At 38.9% G+C, this 24,411-nt stretch overlaps 1 protein-coding gene across 2 annotated transcripts; it reads left to right on the top strand.

Annotated features, from left to right (window-relative positions):
- The first annotated feature begins 448 nt into the window (after positions 1 to 448).
- Positions 449 to 13,536, top strand: LOC139459750 (calcineurin subunit B type 2-like). Of its 2 annotated transcripts, none has more exons than XM_071241410.1 (7): positions 449 to 520; positions 9,284 to 9,337; positions 9,757 to 9,893; positions 10,924 to 11,076; positions 12,039 to 12,085; positions 12,640 to 12,682; positions 13,437 to 13,536. In XM_071241410.1, exons 1-7 carry the CDS (start codon positions 504 to 506, stop codon positions 13,472 to 13,474), a joined length of 489 nt encoding a protein of 162 aa, XP_071097511.1. In that variant the 5' UTR covers positions 449 to 503; the 3' UTR covers positions 13,475 to 13,536. The 2 variants fall into 2 exon arrangements, with proteins under 2 accessions (XP_071097511.1, XP_071097510.1); XM_071241409.1 differs by lacking the exon at positions 449 to 520 and adding an exon at positions 7,398 to 7,435.
- Positions 13,537 to 24,411: the final 10,875 nt, after the last annotated feature.

Raw genomic sequence — 24,411 nt, 5'->3', positions numbered from 1 at the left:
ATATGCATAAATAATTGTTTATCTTGTACTATCTGAGCATGGTACCTGTACATTAGACACAAGGATTATTTCAGCAAACCAGTCACAGCGCATTATCACAGTTGAAAGAAAAAAGAAGTCGAAACCGAGCGTCACGGCACATGGTATTCGTGAGCAGGTAACTCAAACGCGAATGGTATTGCTGTCATCATGTTAGAAGTTAAGTTGATGTTTTCAGTAGTTGTATTATTTTGGTATCGCTTGTATCATCGACAGGAACTAATTAGATCTAATACCCATTGCAGAATGTTGGAAATACGAACCCTGTGTGTTACGACAAAATATTCTATTTTTTGAGGAGATTTAAAATGTGCATTTGATAATATATGCATAAATAATTGTTTATCTTGTACTATCTGAGCATGGTACGTGTACATTAGAAACAAGGATTATTTCAGCAAACCAGTCACAGCGCATTATCACAGTTGAAAGAAAAAAGAAGTCGAAACCGAGCGTCACGGCACATGGTATTCGTGAGCAGGTAACTCAAACGCGAATGGTATTGCTGTCATCATGTTAGAAGTTAAGTTGATGTTTTCAGTAGTTGTATTATTTTGGTATCGCGTGTATCATCGACAGGAACTGTGCCGAGGTACCACATATGACCCGACCTTGACACAATTTGTTTACAATATGGCGTCAACTGACGTTAGAAATCGTGGCCACACTTTCAAAATCTCTTTTTGTGATAAATTGCAAAACAGTAAGGGTTATTCATTCACACGGCTGACCCATGAAGATCCGAGTTAGAACATGTCTTCATCAACCCATGCGACAATGCTTGTCGTAAGAGGCGACTAATGGGATCGGGTTGTCAGACTAGCTGACTTGGTTCGTGCATGTCACCGTATCCCAATTGCGTGGTTCGATGCTCATGACATCGAGCACTGGATTGTCTGGTCATATCGCTGGCATATTGCTGAGTGTGGCATATTGCTGAGTGTGGCATATTGCTGAGTGTGGCGTTAAACAACAAACAAACAAATCATAGCTTTCGGCCAAGGGAGCCGTGCCAATTCACACGCTTCAAAGGGATACACAAAGTACGTGATCTAGACTAAAAGTTGATGGACTTCCATTTATGTGAAACCTCTGTGGCTGATTTGGTTCGGTCGGTGACTTTTGAAATGACCTACTAAAAGGTGTAGTGCATAAGGGGGATGTATCGATTTGTGACTGTGTTCCAAACCTTTCCAGGATAATAATTATACTTATGCCTATTTTGCGACAGGATTTTGATGCTCCGAATCACGATTACTCCCCAATATATTGTTGGCATTGTCATAATCTTAGATGTTAAAACAAGAAGCAAATTGTAACGTCTAATGATTCTTTGGGAAGATACTGCTCTAGATCAGAAAACAATGTCCAGTGTTGAAATAACCTCATTTCACCTTATCCACATTAATTAATATCCAGGGATGTGTCCTGTGAAGCAATCCTTTTCTACTGAAATTAGCGATGGAGACCTTTTTTCAAGCTGTTGTCGCTGGTTCGCTTTTAATGATGATGCGGTAGAAGTGTCACAGGTCCAAGACGTCTCTTCATAGATGTTGCAGTTTTCATCTTGTTCCGACAAGGTAGACATGACGGGGCACCCAACTAAAGAGGTGTTGAGAGGTGTACCCCCTCTCCTTCTTGGTTTTGCAATCCATTTTCCAGTTATCATGAAGGCAAACGTCACAGACTGGGTGTGAACCAAGATAAGTGTCATCATAAGTACGCATACCAGAGGTGCATATTCCATGATTAAATTCACCATTGTTCAGCCACTTCATCCCTCAAACTGGACGTGGGGGTTGACTTTGTATATATTCATAATAATATATATTGACCCTGAGCCGCGATGGAAAGTTATTGTTCCTATTTTAGGTTAACAAGTCAAATTGATGTTTCCTGTTGAGATTAATCAATAGATTATTTATATTTTGGTATCTTTGTTCATATCATAATGCGATAGCTTAATGTGTGCGAAAAATCCGTGGACATAAGTATTTGCAAATAAAAGCGACGAAACCCTTTCTTCATTCGTACGAAATCCCTGCCAAAGGCATAGTCGATTGAACGACTCCGACTATCATGAGCACGTATTTATGAGTCACTATCAAATAGTGATAATACCAGGTGTTCGCAAAAAGGTGAACGTATCCTGCAATTGTTTATCTGCTGAAAAAACATAGGGTACAAGTCAAAAAAGGAAATAGCATTGGACATCATTTTTGTCACTGACGTTTAAAATTTGGAAATGCCCGCCACTCCACATGTCTACCATAAATCTTTTTGGAAGCTTTACTGATGCCTTGAATGTTGTAACCTTGATCACACAACTTCTTAGCTCTTATGGCGCTCTTTAAAAACTTGGTACAAGGAGTATGCCCGATTGTACCTGAAAAAGCTGTGAAATGTACACACCATAGGATTGAGCTGCTGGAACATTGCTCGACATAAAAGGAAAGTTGACTATTGGGAAATTGAAGTCATCCTTTGCCATACATTCTTGGACATTATGCATAGATCTGAATGAAATATGTAAGGTGTTCTCTCTGGTCTACTTTAATGTTCAGGTGGGTACATCCGTGGAAGTTCTTCCTTCGTTGTATTTAGGATTATGGTTAAACCTTGAGACAGGGATGTAGTGGTAGATTTGCTGGACCCAGCAACATATCGCTCTTTGTACGGGTTTCATAGAGCTTTAGAATCAAGTACAAAAGAAGAAGGGAGATGACTTCAGGTTTTAGAGTCAAATCCAAAGCTGATTGTACTGATGCATGGTTTTGGCAGATTTCTTCCTCAGTTAACATACTGGCCTTATATGAGGCATTATTTTGATATGTCGCACTTCCACTGAGTTATTTGATCAAACAATTAATGTAGTGATGCTTACACAATGGCTGTTATTTGAGGCCTAGTCAGTGGGAACAACTACAAACTGTTCATGTAGGCTCACCAAACTTTGGATGACAACTGGCTGGGACAGAAAAGGTATATTCCAATTCATTTTCATCTGTTTCAGTTTGAACATAAAACAAGGACACCATCACGCACTGACTTTACCCACTCTGAAAGACATTCAACACGTACCTCTTCTCTTCTGGCGTATTGTGGCATATGCTTCCCTTGTGATCCAAATTGGTTGGAGGTTGCTCGCGACATTTTTTTCCATATTTGAATAACTGAGGAAGGCAGTTATTGTCAACATTAAAAAAAAGTCACCTTTGATTATATGACCTACAGGTTGGTAACTGTATGATGAGTCTGGGCAGCCACAAGTAGTGGAATGTACACCTCGAGCTACATGTTCTGCAACATGTTTCTATAATTGAACAAAAAGTATAAAATGGTGTTCGTGTAGAAAAATGAATTGTATGAGAATCGTACTCAAATTTAAGGCACCAACTTCCTTGTTTGCAAAGTCAAATTCAGTTAACAAACATGAGGTCTTTGGCCTCGTCTGTTTCTGGTTTGGCCAAACGTTTCACAACAATGTCAAGAACTATACTCTCTAGTCGTTACTTTAGGCTCCTATTGTTTGTAGACTCACCCAAATAATTTTAGTAACGAAGGACATCAAGGTTTGACTTCATATTCTGTTAGTTTGAAGTCTCAGGGAAGTTGGTGGGGCATAATTGTGATCATTTTTCTTTTAATAGGTCAGTGTTTGTGAAGTTTGTCCCGAGTCCTTACAATGATATTCCGTATTTTACAGGTTCTCAGATATCAGTGTGAAGTACCTGTGAACAGAATCCAAGATGGTTGCCATGATGTTAGGGAGGATTACCACCAAATTTTTTTCACTTTCCCTACTATAACTAATCAGCATGCACATGCAGATATTGCAGCTTGAAAACCCTTAATACAGTGCTCCGAGTATGTTTCCAGGTTTTTCAGCACCGTGGGTTTCACCGAAGTGGTAAGCGTCTAAGACCTGCATCACTTGGGGCTTTCCTCCTACATTCAGCTGACACGCCGTGATATACTGTTAAAAGCGGCGTTAAACACACTCACTCACTCACTTAGTACATTGAAAGATAAAGTATTTGCTGTCGTTTTTTCTCACACTCGTATTAATTTCTGCTATGGTTCATCTATGGTTTGACAAGTGGTGGCGGTATAGCTTGGTGGTTAAAGTCTCGCTCGTCACGCCGAAGACACGGGTTTGTTCCCCACAAGGGTACAGTGTGTGAAGCCCATTTCTGATATCCTCTGCCGTGATATTTGTGTAATATTACTAAAAGCGGCATAAAGAAATACTCATTCACCCTGCAAGGTGCCAAATGAGATCAAATTAAATCGTGATACAAGGCAACAACAAGCTGTTTTCCCATCCATTCTTATACATTTCTCCAATTCATTGCCCTTTACGCCCAATGGGATCTGTTACGGTAGATAATCGACGAAGATTATGGAGCCACAAGGACATGTATTCTCGATTAAATAAAAGCGACAAAATCCTTAACTTTCAAAGTTTCAGGGCCTTGGTTGATACCATTGATTCATCCTCCTTTCTTTTAATCAAGGCTAACAGATTGTTCAAGAGACGTGTCTGTACATACCCACGGTATGGTGATAACGATTCTAGACAAATAATCAGGACGACCCGGGATTCGAACCCACGACCATAGGATTCTGGCGTGTACAAGGAAGCAACTTTGTACAGGGAAATTCGGCGCCTTAAACGGCTGGGCCACCCGGTCCCCCGGTTTGGTTTTAGGATGCAGAAAGGACATCTTGCTTGTTTTATGTAAGATGACCATGTGTCCGTCACTTCTCTCGACAACACTTATCAACACAAGGACCCTTAACTTCCAATCGTTTCTGTTCCGCCTGCGCATTGCATAGTTCCGCAATTGAGATCGATGTTCTACATCTATTATGGTCTTATGAACCCATTCGGGGAATGACTGCAAAATCTCCTGTAATATATTTCCCTTCTAAGATTCGGTCAAGACAACAAAAGGCAAATATTAAATCACATATTTATTGCTTTTGCTTAATTGGGGATTTTCGTTTTTTGACAAAATGAAAAGCTACTAAATTACCACGATGGGTAAGCTAACTAAGGGTGTGCTATGAAACGACAATTTTTAGTTACGACTACGACTTCAGTCGGTTGTAGTGTGTACGCCAAACAAGCTGCAGATAACAGTGTAGCTGACAAACAATACCCCGACGATTATAAACTGGCTACAGATGACAGTGAAGCTGACAAACAATGCCCCGACGGTTATAAACTAGCTACAGATGACAGTGAAGCTGACAAACAATACCCCGACGTTTAAAAACTAGCTACAGATGACAGTGTAGCTGACAAACAATATCCCGACGGTAATAAACTGGCTACAGATGACAGTGAAGCTGACAAACAATGCCCCGACGGTTATAAACTAGCTACAGATGACAGTGAAGCTGACAAACAATACCCCGACGTTTAAAAACTAGATACAGATGACAGTGTAGCTGACACCACTACCCCAATTGGTGTAGCCGACTGAAGGTGTATTGCCCGACAAACGCAACTGTGATTATTTAGGGTAATACATGACCATACATACCGCCGGTTCCACGAGAATCCCATGATGTACATGGCATGGTGGTCAAAACAAGAAACCTGCAAAGGAATGAGGTAAAAGATAACATTATATATACATACATGAGCAAGTTGTTATATATATGTTATTAGGTGTTGGAGGACATCACCAAACAGGGACGAGAATACCAAATTATTACTGGGAACGGTAAAGCGATCGAAAACCAGCGAATAAAGGTGGTGTGGGTGATGATGTGATATCGATTGCTCTTAAAAAACACAATGATTAATGGCTGACTGCAGAGAACAAACGGAAAAAGTTGCGCATGCGCACGACTTATGTTTACCTGCCTATAGTAAGATATGGACTTATAAACGAACAGTGGTTGAAATGTATACGCCTTTTTAAATAGTTTTAACTCCAAATACGGAATTATAACCGTAAGATGATTATAGTTGGGCATTGACGTAATTGCGATCTGTTGATACAAAATAAGGAATAAACAGTGATTTTGAAAGGCAGATGCTTATTCAAATAGTTTTAACAAAAGAAGGAATATATATAATGGAAAATGATTTATACTGTTGTGATGCAATGTAAGGTTATTAAACCCATGTTAGAGATAAAAAACAGGAGATATAAGCATAGTGTCCAAGTGAGTGAGTGAGTTGGGATTAACGCCGCTTTTAACAGTATTCCAGTTATATCGCGGCGTGTCAGCTCAATGTGGAAGGAAAGCCCGAAGTGATGCAGGTCTCAGACGTTTACCACTTCGGTGAAACCCACGAGCACAGGTATGGTGCTGACAAATCTAGAAACATAATCGGGGCGAACCGGGATTCGAACCCACAATCATAGGTTTCTGGCGTGCCCAAGGGACGCAACTCTGCACAGCGAATCGCGGCGCCTTAGACGACTGTGCCACCCGTGCCCCCGGAACTTGTCCGACCAGAGGATGTCATATACTGTACTAAAATATTTAAGTACCAATTAATTAGTGGCCTCTTACCCCTTTGCTGCTGACATATGTGTGTTGGGTTCAATGAGGAGATGCTGTAAGCCGGCGTCGATAAACCACTTCCATTTCACTTGGTAGGTCAAATCTTAGATAATCCCTTGTGGGTTTTGCCTCAAGTCTTTGGTTGGTCTCGCGTCAAGAGACCCTACAAGCAAAGGTATGCCGAACACATACGCTGTTGCCTATGGTGGATTCATCTGCATGTTTGACAAACCTGTTTATAACTTTTGAAGCTACATTTATAAAAGAAATTCAATTATCTGTGTTAAGTTTTTCACCTCGATAACTGATTACCTGTTGATAGTATTTGATTTTGGTTGATATCTTGAAATTGCATCAGTAAATAGACACATCCTTGTAATAGTTTGTTTTGTATTAGGTAATTGCCATTGGAAGGATCAAAACTACACCATTAATAGATATCATAATGGAAATGTTCCTTGGTAGTGTTGCCTTTGTCAATTCAGAACTGATCAGAGATTTTATAGAGACTTGTACACTTGTCGTAAGCGTGGTAAAAATCTTAACCTTTCACGCATTACATTCCTGTCTTATCACACCACTCCTAAACATGGCATGTCTCGTCTAGTGTACAACCAAACAGGTTGCATTTTTCCACCACACTGTCATACCACATCGGAGATAGCACATGTTTCCTTATTTCAAAACACGTGTTAGCAAGCGAGCAAGAGTCATGTAAAATGTCTCGTCAAAGAAACACGAACTGTCCCACTGACACTGTTGTAACATTCCGATCTGAAAATAACCTTATCTTATCAAATAAAAACCTTTATAATGTCCTCAAGGGGTCAATGTCTTTCACTTTCCCGAAAACATTGTCTGAACACAAGTAAGTAAATCGTTTTAGCTGATTCTGCCTGTATAGCCTCATTGTGTGAAACTATGTGTCTACAAAGGCGGGTGTGTAGTGTGTACATGTATGAGGAGTATGTGCATGGTGTAACTGTTAAGTGGGTGATTGAGTGTGGTTTTACGCTGATTTTAGCAATATCATGGTGGGGGACACAAGAAATGGACTTGACACATTGTACCCATGTAGGGGGAATCGAACGCGGGCCTTCGGCGTGGCGAGCGAACGCGTTGACCTCTATGCTACCTCACTGCACCATTAATGTTGAAGCATAACGAAACCCTGATGACGGCCGGGGAATATAGTTCCCAAGTAACCTGTGCACGCTGTTCGTAAGAGTCGACTTAATAGATCGGTTGGTCAAGTTGTGACTTGGTAGATTACATGTCATCGTACCTGACAGCGTGTATTGGATTGGCTATTCAGGTTATGGTAGAAACATTCGTTGTATGATTGCCCGATAATTGAACCTGCAAATTCTAGCAATTGTAGGCAAGTCTGAATGGTAGATGCGATATTGTGTCACATTGCACAGTTGTTAAAAGATCCGTGACAATCCGGGATAGAATAGGTCTTTGGCAACCCATGCTTGCCTTAAAAAGTGACTATGCTTGTCGTAAGAGGCGACAATCGGGATCGGGTTGTCAGGCTCGCTGACTTGGTTGTTGCATGTCATCGTATCCCAATTGCGTGGCTCGATGCTCATGATGACAGTTAATCGATTGTCTGGTGCAGGCACGATTTTTTAGAGACCACCGTCATATAGCTGGAATATTGCTGAGCGCGGCGTTAAACAACAAACAAACAAACAAATCACACACACACTCATCTGATATACACATTGAAGACATCGTCCCCGGGATAACGTGGTTTCGTTGTAGTACGTGACAGTGAGAAGGTCACATATTGCTGACGCATGGAGAGTCACTCCTCACTTGTCACTCCTTAAAAAAATAGGACAACAAAGTAGTCATCGAAACGGGTTTTTTTTAATTTAAACCCAAAATCGGCAATCGGGCGAGTTCACTCGACATAAAGTCAGAGACGGACGAGGATGAACCTCCTTTATGTATTTGTAAATGTAGGTACATGTATTTGTGATGAAATGTTCATTGTCAAGCACAAAATGTCGGCAAAAGAAAGTATACACCCATGCTTGATGGTGGTTCAAACAAGGAATGGTTATCCGATGGCGATGTATTCGATTCCGACCAGATTTGTTTACTTGTAAGCTGTTATCGGCATTTTGTACATAAAAGCGATGTAAACGTTTCAAAAACCGTAGGAAATATGATGTAAGCAGAGTCACATAGATTTTGAGGAAATCCCGAATTTCACATAGTGTTTTCTTTGTGAACTCCAGATGACATTTGCGTTCAATTTTGACAAATTGTCTCGAACTGTTAAAGATTCTGATGTAAATATATCTATGGTCACCATGTTTAGAGACACTTGTCCATGGATCAAGGAATTAAGTATTTGCTTATTATAAGATTGTCGTTTGGGATAACTTGTCTCAAATACAAATTGGCCTCTATCATAAATTGTGAATATGTGCTTAAATTAAATGCTTTGATCATCTTTGTAGTAGTTCATGAATTATGCTAGGTATTTCTTAGCTATATTCTATTTTATTTTGTTGTGGATCTGAATCATTAACCTTACTTTTGTAACGATGCATACTTTAATGAATGTCTCATTTGTTCTTGTCGATCTACTGCTGACATATACGTGTTTCTTCATTTCCTTCCTTCTAATGGATGATACACCAAGTAACCAAGCCATCACTTTAGGGCTTTGTGAGTATCAATTATTTTTTGTTTTCAGAATGCTGGGTATTATTGTGCTAACGCTCTTGGCAGGTGCGCTAAGTGCTCCAACGTAAGTGCTGCACTTTGTGTCTACTAAAGGAATTAAGTTGTGTCATCCTAATAAAAGTGCAAAACTCTTGCCATCTTCTATGTTCATACGAAATCTGTGCCCAAAGCAGAGTCGATTGAACGATTACGACTTTATCATGAACGTGTGTTTTATGAATCATTATCACATAGCGATGACACCAGGTGTTTGTAAAAGGATGAGCGTTCCATGCACCACCGGTGGCTCCTGTCACAAGCTCATGCAAAGGCAAGTCAATTTTTCACCTGACTGAGGCAAAATGGGAGCATATGGTACAATTCAAATGTCATCCACTCCACATGTCAACCATAAAACATTTTCAAATCTTTATATGGGCATTGAGTGCTGTAACCTAGATCTTCGCCTCCTGCTGGAGATATTCGTCAACTTTCAACTTTCAGCACCCAGCCCGGAGCTTCGACAACCCTGGACCTGCTTGCTATTATCACTACTTCTTTCAACGCAGTCGACGCGGACAGTAACGGACAGCTTGAAGTTTCCGAATTCTACAAAATCTTTGATAAATACGACACTGACCGTGAGTGAAGTTCTTATCCAAATGAAAGGTGTTTTTTTTCTTAGATACCATTTAGCCTTCACAATGAACTTCACGCATATTAAGAGACATTAAATCTAGACATGTTTCGCACTACAGGAATATTGAGTAAGTTGTTATAATGGTAAATATATAGACAAACTGAATACAGCTTTTCTGGTCTGACCTCCCTCGAGGATGGAATGCCACGGTTACAGCTGACTTAGGTAACAGGCCGGTCTTTCTTTAAGTTCTTCTATTAGCCTATAATTTTTTTAATTGAACTGATTGTTCCTTGAAGCCATGTATTACGGAGATGTCCTGTGTCAAATATTTTGTTAAGCAGCAGTTTATAAGTTCTTAACATAAGCTTGGCAGTGCTGGAGATGTATTCGTTAATGATCAATTCCAATCGCTGTGTCGAGTCATAACAGTGGCTGCCTCCGATGAGGTTATACCTTGATTCAGAGTTGTATATCTGGAGCTTAGATTAATGTTGATATCATTTATATACTGCGCATTTTCATTTTTCTCATTCTTCCAAATTAAAAATAGTTTATCCATATTCGACGTTCTTTCAACGCTCACTTTAACAGTTTCCAAAATAATTTACTGTCGCTCTTATGGACATTGTCTAACTTCTGTTGAAAAATGTCTCTGGGAAGGGGATTCATGTGTTTCTGTTCTCATTGATTACCCCATTTTATACTGAGCTGGTTTTTTTTCTACATCTGACTTTGTAATATTTTCCTCTTGCAGTTGTACAATGTTTACCAAACCATATCCTGTTTGTCTTCACATGCTATATATTTGCCCTTTTCCTTATACTCTATATACGAAATGTTTTCCCGGCAACTGTGAGAAAAAGTATCACTCAGTTTGTCCACAATATAATTTAGGTAATTAAGTTCTTCCAAATGTTGATTCATTGAGTTAATGTCATTAATGTTTATAGAGGCACCGCATTCATTTTAAAGTTGTTTCTTCCATTTTCTGAGTATATTCTCCCCTCAAACGTGTTTGTTGCCTGTAGATGACCATAAACTGACCATCCATGAGTACGTGAGTGGCACTCAAGCTAACAAGGCCGTTGCGAGAGAGGTTTTCAAGTTCGTTGACCATGACCACGACAATGTCCTTACCCGGGGAGAGACAAACAGGGTCTTCAGGATCTACGACACTGACCGTAAGTATATCTTGATTCAAATTCAGTCAGCAGAATAGGTCTTAAGCAACCCACGCTTGCCGAAAAAGGCGACTAACGGGATCGGGGGGTCAGGCTCGCTGACTTCACGGGTCTTCACGGGTCTTACACTTGAGGAGTAATTTTCATTTACCTAGACTCCTCGTTGGATGGTCAGTCACGTTAGCACCTCTAGTCCACATTACCCAATTCTTGTCATGTTTGTTGTTGTTGAACGCTGCACTCGGCATCATTTTTAAAATATGCATCGTATGACAATTGTCCTAATTTACAGCGACGGGATAGTGTGGGCTTACATGTTCTGCTGGTTTGTGTCACTTCAAAATGGTATAAATTGATGAACAAAGATAAATTGGCACCCTTTGTAAAAACAAGACATTTGGTTTTCTCAAGATTAACTTATAAATGCAATTAACAATAAATTGATGTTGTTATTTTTCTTTGGAGTAAAATAGCCAAATGTATCAATAATACTACGTCATCAGCAAAGAGCAATACAAATATTTCAACAAGTTCAGGAAACAGTTGCATATTATTTGTACATGAATATTTAATTTCAGTGATCAATTCATTTATGAAAAGAAATGAAAGAAGAAAGGGACTTAGGACATTTGCAATCGAATGCAAAATGCAATCTTGAAATAATAAGAATCAACACAGGCTTTAACATTTTATAAATACTTATTTAGTTTTAACCCTTTTGGAATTTAGACCATGTCTTGGCAGCAAATACCATTGGTGGATAACCAGTCATACTGCTGAGGAGTCTTTGTGTAACTTGCCCTGGTGTTTATTTGAAGAAATGGTTACTTAGGCCATGGACAACATTGTCCCACAGTTTATTACCAGGTATTTGTCTGCTTCCAAAAATAGGTGGCTGCCCCCGCACAAAAGCCGAAATGTACTATGAATAATCCTGCATTTGCTCTTTTTCATATTTTAAGACGACGGTACCATCACTATCAGAGAATATATCCACGAATATAAGACGGTAAGAAACTGAGATACACATTTTGGTTGCATTCAGTCTAGTTATATTCCGACTGACATTTTGATCATCAGTTCAAAACTAATGCATCCCAGTGTTCAACCTCCCAGTGTGAGAGTTGGGGACTGTATGGTTCAACCAACTAGTCGCGCAAGAAATCTGAGCGTGATCATTGATTCAACATTCAGTTGAGAAACCATGTGAATGACATCAGCAAAAGTGTATACAATCTGATATATAATAACAGACAAATCAGTAGATATGTGATCATACGATCTGCATGCCAACAACTGATGGTGGCGAGACCAGCCCGAACAACAATGTATGGAAACAGGACCTGTAGCAGTTCTGGCGCTGCTCGATGGAATGAGTGGATGTCACTAGATCCCAGGATATCAGCAGCTTGCAATAACCACTCAATAACCTCTTCAAAAGAGCATATGACTACATGCTTTTAGCAGAGAATATCTGGATAGGATGTGTTTTTAAACCCATAATTTATGTATAATCAATAATATTATACTATGTCCTTGACGCGTGTATGTTTTCCTATTCAGGTTTACCAGCACGTAATTAAAGACCTTCAACACCACAGCCACCGTGAGTAAATATGAAAGTTCAAACTGACAAGGAAAGATTGATTCGTACATACAAGAGACTAATGTTGGTAATTCTTGGCACGGTATTGCTGCATCTATAGGATATAATCACACACTTACTTAATCGATTTGTTTATTGTTTTACGCCGCACTCAGCAATATTCCAGCTATATGACGGCGGTCTGTAAATAATCGAGTCTGGACCTGACAATCCAGTTATTGACATCATGAGCATCGATCCACGCAATATGACATGATGACATGCATTAACCAAGTCAGCGAGCCTGACCACCCGTTCCTGATAGTCGCCTTTTACGGCAGAAATGGGTTGCTGAAGACCTATTCTACCCCGGATCTTCACGGGTAACTAACTTAATCAATAGTATATACATAGGTGATGGAACAGGCACTGGGAGGATTCCATATAGATACACTGACATGAATCGCAAACCTAAGTCGCTAATTTCATTTGTTCACATGGCTATCACTTAACAAAAACTCAATATGGTGAGAATTTGTGACACTTATGCCCATATTGCTAGACATAAAATCATATAACTAACTTCTGTCAACTATAAAAGAAACTTGTTTAAAAAATGGACGACCCTGATGTACGACCCATACGTGGAGGGGTCGGTCTATATGCATTGGTGAAATGGTGCAATGTCACTACTCCAGAGCTGAATAAGCCGATTGAATCTGAGTGAGTTAAGAATGTCTGTGCTCAACTTATGCGTTGTGTGTTTTGTCAACAGAGGCACATGTACATACAACCAAAGCTGCTTCCACCTGAATCAACCTGTGGAGGGACTTTAGTTTGGGCTTAATGATCCCCAGATAAAGGCGAATAAAGAATTACAAAAGAAACAACTGTGTTTTGTAATATAAATAGAGGAAAGAATTATCCCTGTGGGATCTAAGCTGTATCAAAGGACCTGGGCTGCGTGTCACAAAGCAATCATAGGGCTAGGATGATCATACGTCCCATACTTTAACACACGTGTATGTTTATGAAAGCCGTAGCTATGTCGCTTTGTGGAACGTGACCCTGCACTACTCCTTTCTCCCTCATCGGTAAAACACCACGATATAACTGAAACACCCTTCAAAGTAGCGTTAACCCAACCCTCGTTCACTCAGGCACCCATTCAATCTAAGTGGTATTTTAGAGTGAGTGAGTTGGGTTAAACACCGTCATATCAGAGAGCGTCACTTAATATAAGAAGAAAGCCTCGAGTTATGCAGGTCTCAGGCGTTTCCAAATTCAGAAAAAAATATGGGTGATCAGTATCGAGGGGAGAGGCTAAGTGTATTTTCCGTCTGCCAATAGGATGATATGTGAATCGAGTCTGGACCAGACAATCCAGTAATTTACATCATGAGCATCGATCCACGCAATTGGGACCGATGACATGCATCAACCAAGTCAGAGAGCCTGACCACCCGATCCCGTTAGTCGCCTCTTATGACAACCAAAGTCGCTTTTTACGGCACGATGACATGCATCAACCAAGTCAGCGAACCTGACAACCCGATCCCGTTAGTTGCCTTTTACGACAAGCAAAGTCGCCTTTTACGGCAAGCTTGGGTTGCTGAAGACCTATTCTATCCCGGATCTTCACGGGTCGAATTTGTTTATTAACCTGAGTTCAAATGAATATTTTTTTATAACTGAGTTCAAACGAATTTGTATTATAACCTGAGGACGATGATTTTTCCAGCATGTTCAGGAACATGTTCCGTGATCATTTCGTTTCCAGAGCATAACTCGAAAAACGTTCAATCTTTTTCAACAAAAATTGGAAGATATATAAAACAGGTCTTGGAGTGGTGCCTTGTACTATTTACGGATTTTTGGCATTGTCTCATAAGTTAGTGGATTTCGTTTTTGGAGCACCACTCAAAAAACGTTCAATATCTTTTAACAAACCTTCGCAGATATATCAAACAGATCCTGAAGTTTGTTTTTTTTTTTGGGGGGGGGGGGGGGGGGGGGGGGGGCATTCTGATTTTTCTCGATTTCCATGGAAACATTAGGACTTTATCTCAAAAAGCTGCTGATTGGTGTCGTTTCAGCAGCACAAATTAATCGCTTTGAAAGACGTTTCATCCAAACCTGGTAAATGTATTTACCAAGGACTGAAGTGGTGCCTCTGCTATTTAGGAATATTTCTATATTTTTCCATCTTCTCATGGAAACAAGTTAGACTCAGCTGAAACAGGGTTAGGTGTCATTTCCAGAGCAGACCTACTAGAACGTTATTCGTCATTTTTCATCCAAATTTGGTACATGTATTAATCAAGGGCTGAAATGGTGCCTTATGCTATTTAGGAATTTTACAAAATTATATTTTCCTGCTTCCATGGCAACAAGTTTGACATTTAGAATTTGGAGTACTAAGTAAGGATAAGATTTATGCATGAACAGCTTCTTTATTACAATGAGGAGCAACGTTTTGGTGTAGGTTCTAACATCGTTATTAGGCAAGTGATATACATAGTAAGGTTGACAAGTATATATACAGGTAGGAGGCAATGTTTATACAGTAGAGTAGAATCAGATGTAGTTAAACTGGAGTGGAGAAGTGGAGTCTGTTATGTACTCAAAAAAGGAGGTTAACATATTTGAAAGGAAAATGCAGAATAACCGAAAATCAGGGGGAAGTGTCAACTTCTGATACTCTTGTTGTTCAAGTCGACAGTGTTGAAGGATGCGGTGATGACAGCAATTAGATCCAGAGTTGCCATACTCACTCACCCACTCTAAGGTCTCCCGACAACACATATGAACACAAGGACCCTCAATTTACAATCGTTCCTGTTCTGCCTGCGCATTACATATTCTCGCAAATGAGATCGATGTTCTACATCAATAATGGTCTCATGAACCAATTTGGAGATTGACTGCGAATTCCCCTGTAATTTATTAGTGGTCTATCACCCCTTTGCTGTATCAGTGTTGTTGATATGTGTGTGTTTGTAAAAACCTTAAAAACTTTCACACATTACATTCCTGTCTCATTACGCCACTCCTAAAAATGTCATGACCCGTATTATGCATAACCAAACAGGATGCATTTTCCACCACACTGAATTACCACATCAGAGATACCACAATTTTCCTTATATTAACAAGAGCAAGAAAAGGTGCAAACATTCCGATCTGAAAATAACCTTATCCTATCACATTAAACCTATATAATGCCCACAAGGGGTAATGTATTTCACTTTGCCGAACACAATGTCTGAATAACTAAGTAAATCGTTTTACTTCATCGAGTATAACTATGTGTCTAGAAATGTGGGTGAATAGTTTGTTTTAGGAGTATTTGTATTGTGTAACTGTTAAAATAGGTAACTGAGTATGGTTTTACTCGGCTTTTAGTAATATCACTCAGGAGGATACCAGAAATGGACTTAACACACTGTACCAATGTGGGGAATCGAACGCGGGCCAATTGTTCTGTCCAATTCTACCATTGTTGATAAAGATACTTTTCTTTTAGCGAGTGTCTAAACATTTACCTCCATGGTTGTGAACACGTCCTTCATCTTTAGATAATATTTTCTGTATGATCCACAGCCAATACGTTGTTGATGTTTAAATACTTTGTGTCTGATTCATCAGTGTTTATTATGTCTGGTTCACGAATTCAAGATGGAGACGCGCAAAGCGTAAGACTCGGAAACACTATCTCAACTACTATCTCCGTTTCTTAAATGAATCTTCTAACCTTTTCAATCCCACATTAAAACGCAAAACCTAAATGAGTACCTCTAATATCACAGACTATACGCTGAGTTTATTCTCCCCTCCCACGTGTTTGTTGCCTATAGATAAAATAAAAATTACCAGCAACGAGTACGTGCAGGGCAGTTGTGCCGACAAGGTCTTTGTCTGGGAGGTTTTCAAGCACGTTGACCACACGTCCTTACCCGGGGAAAGACGAACAGTATCTACAAGATCTTCGACAGAAACGGTATGTATATCTTGGTTCAAATTCAGTCTGCAAGAACAGTGTCTTACAATCAAAGATTATAAAATATACATCATATGACAATTGTTCTAATTTACATCGACAGGATAGCGTGGGATGACATATTCTCTTGATTTATGCCACTATAAATTTGTATTAAATAATGCAACAACAATGTCAGAATTTAGTATTCCAGGGTGGCGCATTTGTATAATCACATTTCTGATTTAGATAAGTTGGCACTCTTGGTAAAAACAAGACCTTGACAAGACATGACCTTTCAGAACAATACCATAACAATATATCAATTTTTCTTTGGAGTGAAGTAACCATCATCAGTAAAGAGATATATTTCAGCAAGGTCAGGAAACAGTTGTGCCATTTATACATGGAGATTTAATTTCAGTGTTCAATTTATTGATGAAAAAAGAAAGGGACTAAGGACACAACCTTCGCTAACTAAAACCAGACAAACAAATGCAAAATGCAATATGAACATAACATTTTCTTAAATACTTATTTAGTTTTACCCCTTATGGAATTGAGACCATTTCTTTGCAACAGATACCATAGTGTATATGGTTTAACACATTCGTAGTACTGAGATGTCTTGGTATAACGGCCCCTGGTGTTAAATTATTGAAATGGTTACTTAGGCCATGGTATTTGTCTGCTTCCGATGGCTGTCAGTGGCTGTCCCCGCACAAAAGCCTAAATTTGATGTAAATAATCTGTTTTTTTCATATTTTAAGACGACGGTTCGATCAGTACCATTCAGAATATTTCCATGAATAGAAGACGTTTGATAACATTTTGAATTAAAAGTATCAAGCGTAAAGACTCGAATTAGAAACCTTTACAGGTTTGTGTGATACACATATTGGTTTCTTTCAGTCTTGTTGTATAACAACTGAAATGTTGATCAATTGCTGCCCTATTGAACAAGTGGATATCATTAGATCCCAGGATATCAGCATCTTGCAATCAACACTCAAGATTATCTTCTTCCAAAAAGCATATGACTGATCTCTTTTGAGCAAGGAGGATCTGGATAAGAGGCGATATAGCGGAGTAAGCCGATTGGATCTGAGTGAGCAGAGAATGTCTGTGCTCAACGTATGTGTTGTGTGTTTTGTCAACAGAGGCACATGTGGGCACAACGAAAGCTGCTTCTACCTGAATCATCGTGGTAAGAGACTTTAGTTTGTACTAAATGATCCCCAAATAAAGAGAAATAAGGAATATACAAACATACAACTATGTTTTGTAATATCAATAGAGGATAGAATTATATTCGTGGGATCTAAGCGATGTCAAAGGACTGGGCTCCGTTACACGAAGTCACCATAGCGCAAGGATGATCTAACTCCCATACTTTAACTCAGGCTATAGGTTTACAGCTGAGGAGATATATCGCCGGAATAGTAGTGAACGCTTTGACAGCAACGTGAATTCATTCACTCTTTCATTCACGAAAATAAATCGTTATTTGTTTACATCGCACTCTGCTTTATTCCACCATAGCTGTGGTTTGGACCATCCAATCCAGTGATTGACATCATAAGCACTGATCTTCACCCATGGGATATGATGACACTCATCAACCAAGTCAGAGATTCGAACCACCTCAACCCCTTTGTCGCCGCTTAACAACAAGCATGGGTTCCTGAACATTAATTCCAGAAAGGATCTTCAAGGGGATGTCAATGAATGTCAAATGTTTATCCCACGTGTAAAATATGACGAATATCATGGTTAACCTTGTTCTACGCTATCCTAAAGAAATGTACTAGTTGAAGTCTTTATTCCGTACCGGATGTCGAATTATCGTAAAGTATAAATCCATTTGTCCACAGCAGGAATTAGGTGGAGGCTGTTGTTGCAAGGATAGCAGCTGATGACGTCAGGACAGCTGTTGGCATGAAAATTAGGGTAAACAGAATTGTCAAGGTATACATGAAACAAGCATTCTTTATCCCTGATATGGTCAACGATTTCATTTTAGATTCATGTTATATACGTTCAGGTTAATTTGAAGTTTGGTTATAAGAAAAAGAGAATAATGAAATATTCTAAAGACTTTCCAAACACTATTGAAAGGAGCAGAGGATAAAGACACTATAAAGTTCATAAATTATAAACATATGTTGAAGAATGTCCTTGAATTGGTGTGTTTATTATATACTTCAGTTGAAAAGAGTTACATTTTTATTGCAGTGAACATAACAATTGACATTTCACTGCAGTGAACATAACACTTGATATTTCACTGCAGTGAACATAACACTTTGACAGAACTAGTGTCATGAATGAATGACCTTCCCTCAAACTGTCTCCCTTAATCGTACGTGTCTGGCACATACACACACTGTTGACTTCCCTGTAACGTTAGTTCCACATTGACAAGGCAAAATAATAACATATGGTCATTTATGGAGTTAATATCGCTACATGCCGGGGTTTTTTTTATTCTCCTGAAAATGTGACATTATAGACTGTAATTCTCTCATTTAACTCGTCAATCGAGACTGTTCGTTTCGCAAAGTGCCATTTTTGTTATTTGACAAGTGTGTATTCTTTTGCTTCCAACACAAGTTTCGAAGTTTTCAAGAATATTTTTGGTTAAATTAGATTTTGTATATAATGATATCTATATGTATGATACATTATTTTCATGACCCTATTTATATGAAGTAGTGATGACAGCAATCAGATCCAGAGTTGTCACACTTCCGGGTAGTGGGGGCACCTCATGAAAAGCAATAGTTTATGAGGACCTATTCTCACTTGCACCCTCATTGGTGCTTGAGAATGCAGGAGGCTGTGTCTCATACTGGCTGCTACTTCAGTTGCAACATGCACTGTTGGACATGCAGTGTCATCAGTGGAAGGAACTGGGATTCAAACACACGACCTTAGGTTTCTGGCACCTCAACTCTGTACAGTGAAATGCAGCGCCATCAACGGGTGAGCCATCATTTCTCACGTATACGTTTTTTTGTAAACCTCCAGGATCTCTTGAGAACACATATCAACATGAGGACCCTTAATTTACAAACGTTTCTGTTTTGCCTACGCATTGCAGTCTTGAGATTGAGGTCGATGTTCCACATCTACAATGAGCCCATAAAGAGAATTCTCCTGATATTAATTAGTGGTCTCTCTACCCTGTGCTGCATATATATTATATTCATATGTGTGTTGGTAATCTTAACCTTTCACACATTACAGCCCTGTCAAATCACACCACTCCTAAAAATGTCATGACTCGTATTATGCTCAACCGTATTATGCATTTTGCAACCACACTGAATTACCACTGCCTAGATAGCACAATTTTCCGTCCTATCAAAACACATGTTAGCAAGCGGGCAAGAAAAAGTGAAGCTTTACGATCTAAAAATAACCTTATCTTATCACTTTAAACCTATATAATTTCCACAAGGGGTAAATGTATTTCACTTTCCTGAAAACATTGTCTGAATATATAAGTAAGTAAATCGATTCACCTGATTCTGCCTGTATAGACTCATCCTGTAAAACTATGTGTCTGGAAATGCGGGTATATAGGTTGTAGGAAGAGTCTCTGTCTAGCGTAACTGTTAAAATGGGTAACTGAGTGTGGATTTACGTTGCTTTTAGCAATATTCCCGGAACATCACGACTGGGGACACTAGAAACAGATATGACACACTGTACCCATGTAGGGAATCGAACGCAGGTCTTCGGCGTGACGAGCGAATGATTTAACCACATGGCTGCCTCACTGCCCAATAAATGTTAAGGCATAACAAGACCCTGATGACGGCGGGTAAGATCTGTTCCCTAGTAACCTGTGCTGGTTGTAAGAGTCAACTTAATGGATCAGTTGTTCAAGCTGTGACTTGGTTGATTGCGTGTCATCGTACCCGGCAGCGTGTATTGGATTAGCTATGCTGTTAATGGTAGAAACATTGGTTGTATGACTTTCCGAAATTCGAAACTGCAAATTATAGCAATGATGGGCATATGGTCGATGCATTATTATGTCACATTGCACAGTTGTTAAAACCAATGTGATCAGATTACATGAACTCACAGACTGGCGAGGATGAACCTCATGTATTTGTTAATGCATGTACATGTATTTGTAATGAAATGTTTACTGTCAAGCATAAACTGTCGGGGAGGAGAAAGTATGATGTTGGGTAAAACAAGTAATGGTTATCTGATGGCGATGTATTCGATACAGATATCATGGTTGTGTTTTGGACCTTAAGTTTGCAGTGTTTCGGCGGCTGTCTAAAGCCCATTAATGTTTTGATCTCGTTTGTAATGTTTTGGTCAAATTAAGCGTACAATTTATTTTGTCAGGTAGTGCATTTGGACTTGAAGGACTCTGACGTTGCAAAAGTTTATTAATGCAAAAATGAACATTCTTTTAACATACATTTAAAAGATTTCTTTCACCTTGATATCGGCATTCTCTAAATATAAGCGAAATAACCCTTTCAATAACCGTAAGATATCTGATGAAAACAGAGTTACATAGATGTCATCTTTGAGGAAATTCCGAAATTAAACATAGAATTTCCTAAGTAAACATCAGATGACATTAGTGTTCACTTTTTGACAAATTATCTTGAACTGTTGAAGATACTCATGTAAATAGATTTATGGTCACCACGTTGAGCAACACATGCCCATGGATCCAGGATTTATGTTTACGCTTCGTGGGTGAAAATTGTCTCAAATACAACTTGGTCTGTATCATAAATCGTGATTATGTGCTTAAATCAAATGCTTTTATCTTCATAGAAGTTCATGTATTATGCTAGATATGTCTGAACTTTATTCTATTTTTTGTGAATCCGTAATATATACCTTACTTTTTGACAATGCATACTTTAATGAAGTCTCATTTGTTCTCGTTGATCTGTTGCTGACATATACTTGTTTCTTCATTTTATTTCTTAAAGTTGGCAATTGATAATACACCAAGTAACATACCCAGCATGCAACAGCTTTGTCAATATCAAGTGTAATATTTTTCAGAATGCTGACGATTATTGTGCTGACGCTCTTGGCAGATGTGCTAGGTGTTCCAACGTAAGCGTTTGCATGTTTGCGATGTTCTAATATAACATGTGATGTTCTCTCCATGTTCATAAGAATCTCTGCAAAAAGCAGAGTCGATTGAACGATTACGACTATATAATGATCATGTGTTTTATGAATCACTATGACATAGTGAGGACACCACGCGAAAAAATGAGCGTATCATGCCCGAACAGGTGGCACCTGTCACAAACACATACAAAGGCAAGTTAATTGTTCACCTGACTGAAACCACATTGGGACACATGGTATAAAACAAATGTGTCACTCCACATGTCAAACATAAAATATTTTCAAAGTTTTACTGAGGCTGGGAATATGATAACCTTGATCTTCGTCTACTGTCGAAGATGTTCGTCAACTTTCCACTTTCAGCACCCAACCCGGAGCTTCGACAACGGTGAATTCGAAGCTGCTTGCTACCATCACTACTTCTTTCAACACAATCGACGCGGACGGCAACGGACAGCTTGAAGTTTCCGAGTTCTACAAAGTCTTTGATCAATACGACACTGACCGTGAGTGAAGTTTTTCTCGAAATGAAAGAGTCTTTAATCTCTTAAATTCCAATTATACTTCACAATATACATCACGAATATTACAAAAATAGAGACATGTTTGGTATCACAGGAATATTGGATGAGTCGTTATAATGGTAAATATATACACAAACTGAATGCAACTTTCTGGTCTGAGCTCACTCGAGGGCCGTGTGCCACGGACACCGCTGACTAACGTAATAGGTAATTGTCAACGTTATTATGGTCACCTTCATTTTTGTATTTTAATCTGATTGTTCCTTGCAGCCAGTCATTACCGAACTGTCCTTTGTCAAACATTTTGTTAAGTAGCAGTTTATACGTTCTGAACATAAGCTTGTCAGACCTGGAGATGTATTCGTTAATGACAACATCAATTCCAACCGCTTAGTTGATTTTCAGACATGGCAGTGGCTATTTCCTATGAGGTTATACGGTGATTCAGAGTTGTCCAGCTGAAATTTAGATTGATGTTGATATCATTTAAATCGGGCTCAATTTCATTCTCTTCATTCTTCAAAATAGGAAAAGTTTACCCATATTTGACGTTCTTTCCTCGCTCACTTTAACAGTTTGCAACATATTTACTATCTTTAAGTTTGGAGATTATCTAACTCCTGTTGCAACACGTGTTAGCGAACATATTTAACTGGAGTAGTTTCATGCATTCTGCTCGCATTGATTACACCCCACCACCACCACCCCCTCAATGGCATTTTGTCAATGGCATTCGTTATAAAGTTGTTTGTTCCATTTTTTAAATGTCACTGTTGTTATATTTATAATCACTATTGGTGATTGGTAAGTGAGATTGCGCAGTAAGCATCTGAGAATATAGCGTCACATTCGAGTAGTTCGCCACACTAGTACCCTTGCATGTAACTTGACCTGTACATTTCTACTGTCTAATTGAACCATTGTGGATAGAACTACTTTTCTTTTTGCAAGTGTCTAAACATTTACTTCGATAGTTGTTGACACACCCTTCATCTTTCGATAATCGTTCCTGTAATAATCCATACTCATACGTTGTTGCTGTTAAAATACTTGTGTCTGATTCATCAATGTTAATTATGTTTGGTTCTTGTTTCACAATCACGAATTTGAGATGGGCTGAGACGTCCAAAGCGTAAGACTCTGAAACACTATTTCATCTTCTATCTTCAGCTTTTCTTTAATGAATCGTCTAGCCATTTCAATCCAACATTAAAACGCAAAACCTTAAATGTGAACCTCTAACGTCACAGTGTATACACTGACTATATCCTCCCCTCCCATGTGTTTGTTGCCTACAGATGATCAAAAAATGACCAGCAACGAGTACATGCAGGGCAGAGGGTTCGACAAGGAATTTGACCTGGAGGTTTTCAAGTACCTTGACCACGATCACGACAACGTTCTTACCCGTGGAGAGACGAACGTGATCTACAAGCTCTTTGACAGAAACGGTATGCATCTAAATTGCATCGACAGGATAGCGTAGGATTACATGTTCTGCTGATTTATGACACTTTTAACTCTGTATTAAACAGTGCAACAACAGTGATAGAATTTCGAAAATTTCCGGGGTGGCACATTTGTATAACCACGTATCTGATTAGATAAGTTGGCACCCTTTGTAAAAACAAGACACTTCGATTTCTCAAAACTAACTTATGAAGACCTTTTACTGCAATACCATTACAATATATCATATAAAATAACCGAATGTGTCAAAAGTACTACATCAGCAGCAAAGAGCAATAAAACATATTTCGTTAAGGCCAGGAAATAGTTGTATACTATTTGTAAATGAAGATATATTTTCAGTGATCAATACATTCATGAAAAAAAAGAAAAATAAAGGCACTAAGGACACAGCCTTCACTGAATACAACCAGACAATCAAATTGAAAATACAATCTGAAAACAAAACTCAGAATGAATACGGACACAGGCTTTAACATTTTATAAATTTGTTTTAGCCCCCTTGGAATTAAGACCATTTCTTTGCATTATATACCATTGTTTATATGGATTACTACAGTCATAGTGCTGAGGTGTTTTGTGTAACGGGCCCTGTTGTTAAATTGTTGAAATGGTTACCTAGGCCATGGAGATGGAATATTGTCTACTAC

This window comes from Haliotis cracherodii, unplaced genomic scaffold (genome assembly GCF_022045235.1).
Source record: "Haliotis cracherodii isolate W230 unplaced genomic scaffold, xgHalCrac1.p SCAF_13, whole genome shotgun sequence".
In the NCBI taxonomy this organism is placed as follows: domain Eukaryota; kingdom Metazoa; phylum Mollusca; class Gastropoda; order Lepetellida; family Haliotidae; genus Haliotis; species Haliotis cracherodii.
This window is presented reverse-complemented; position numbering and strand designations above follow the sequence as displayed.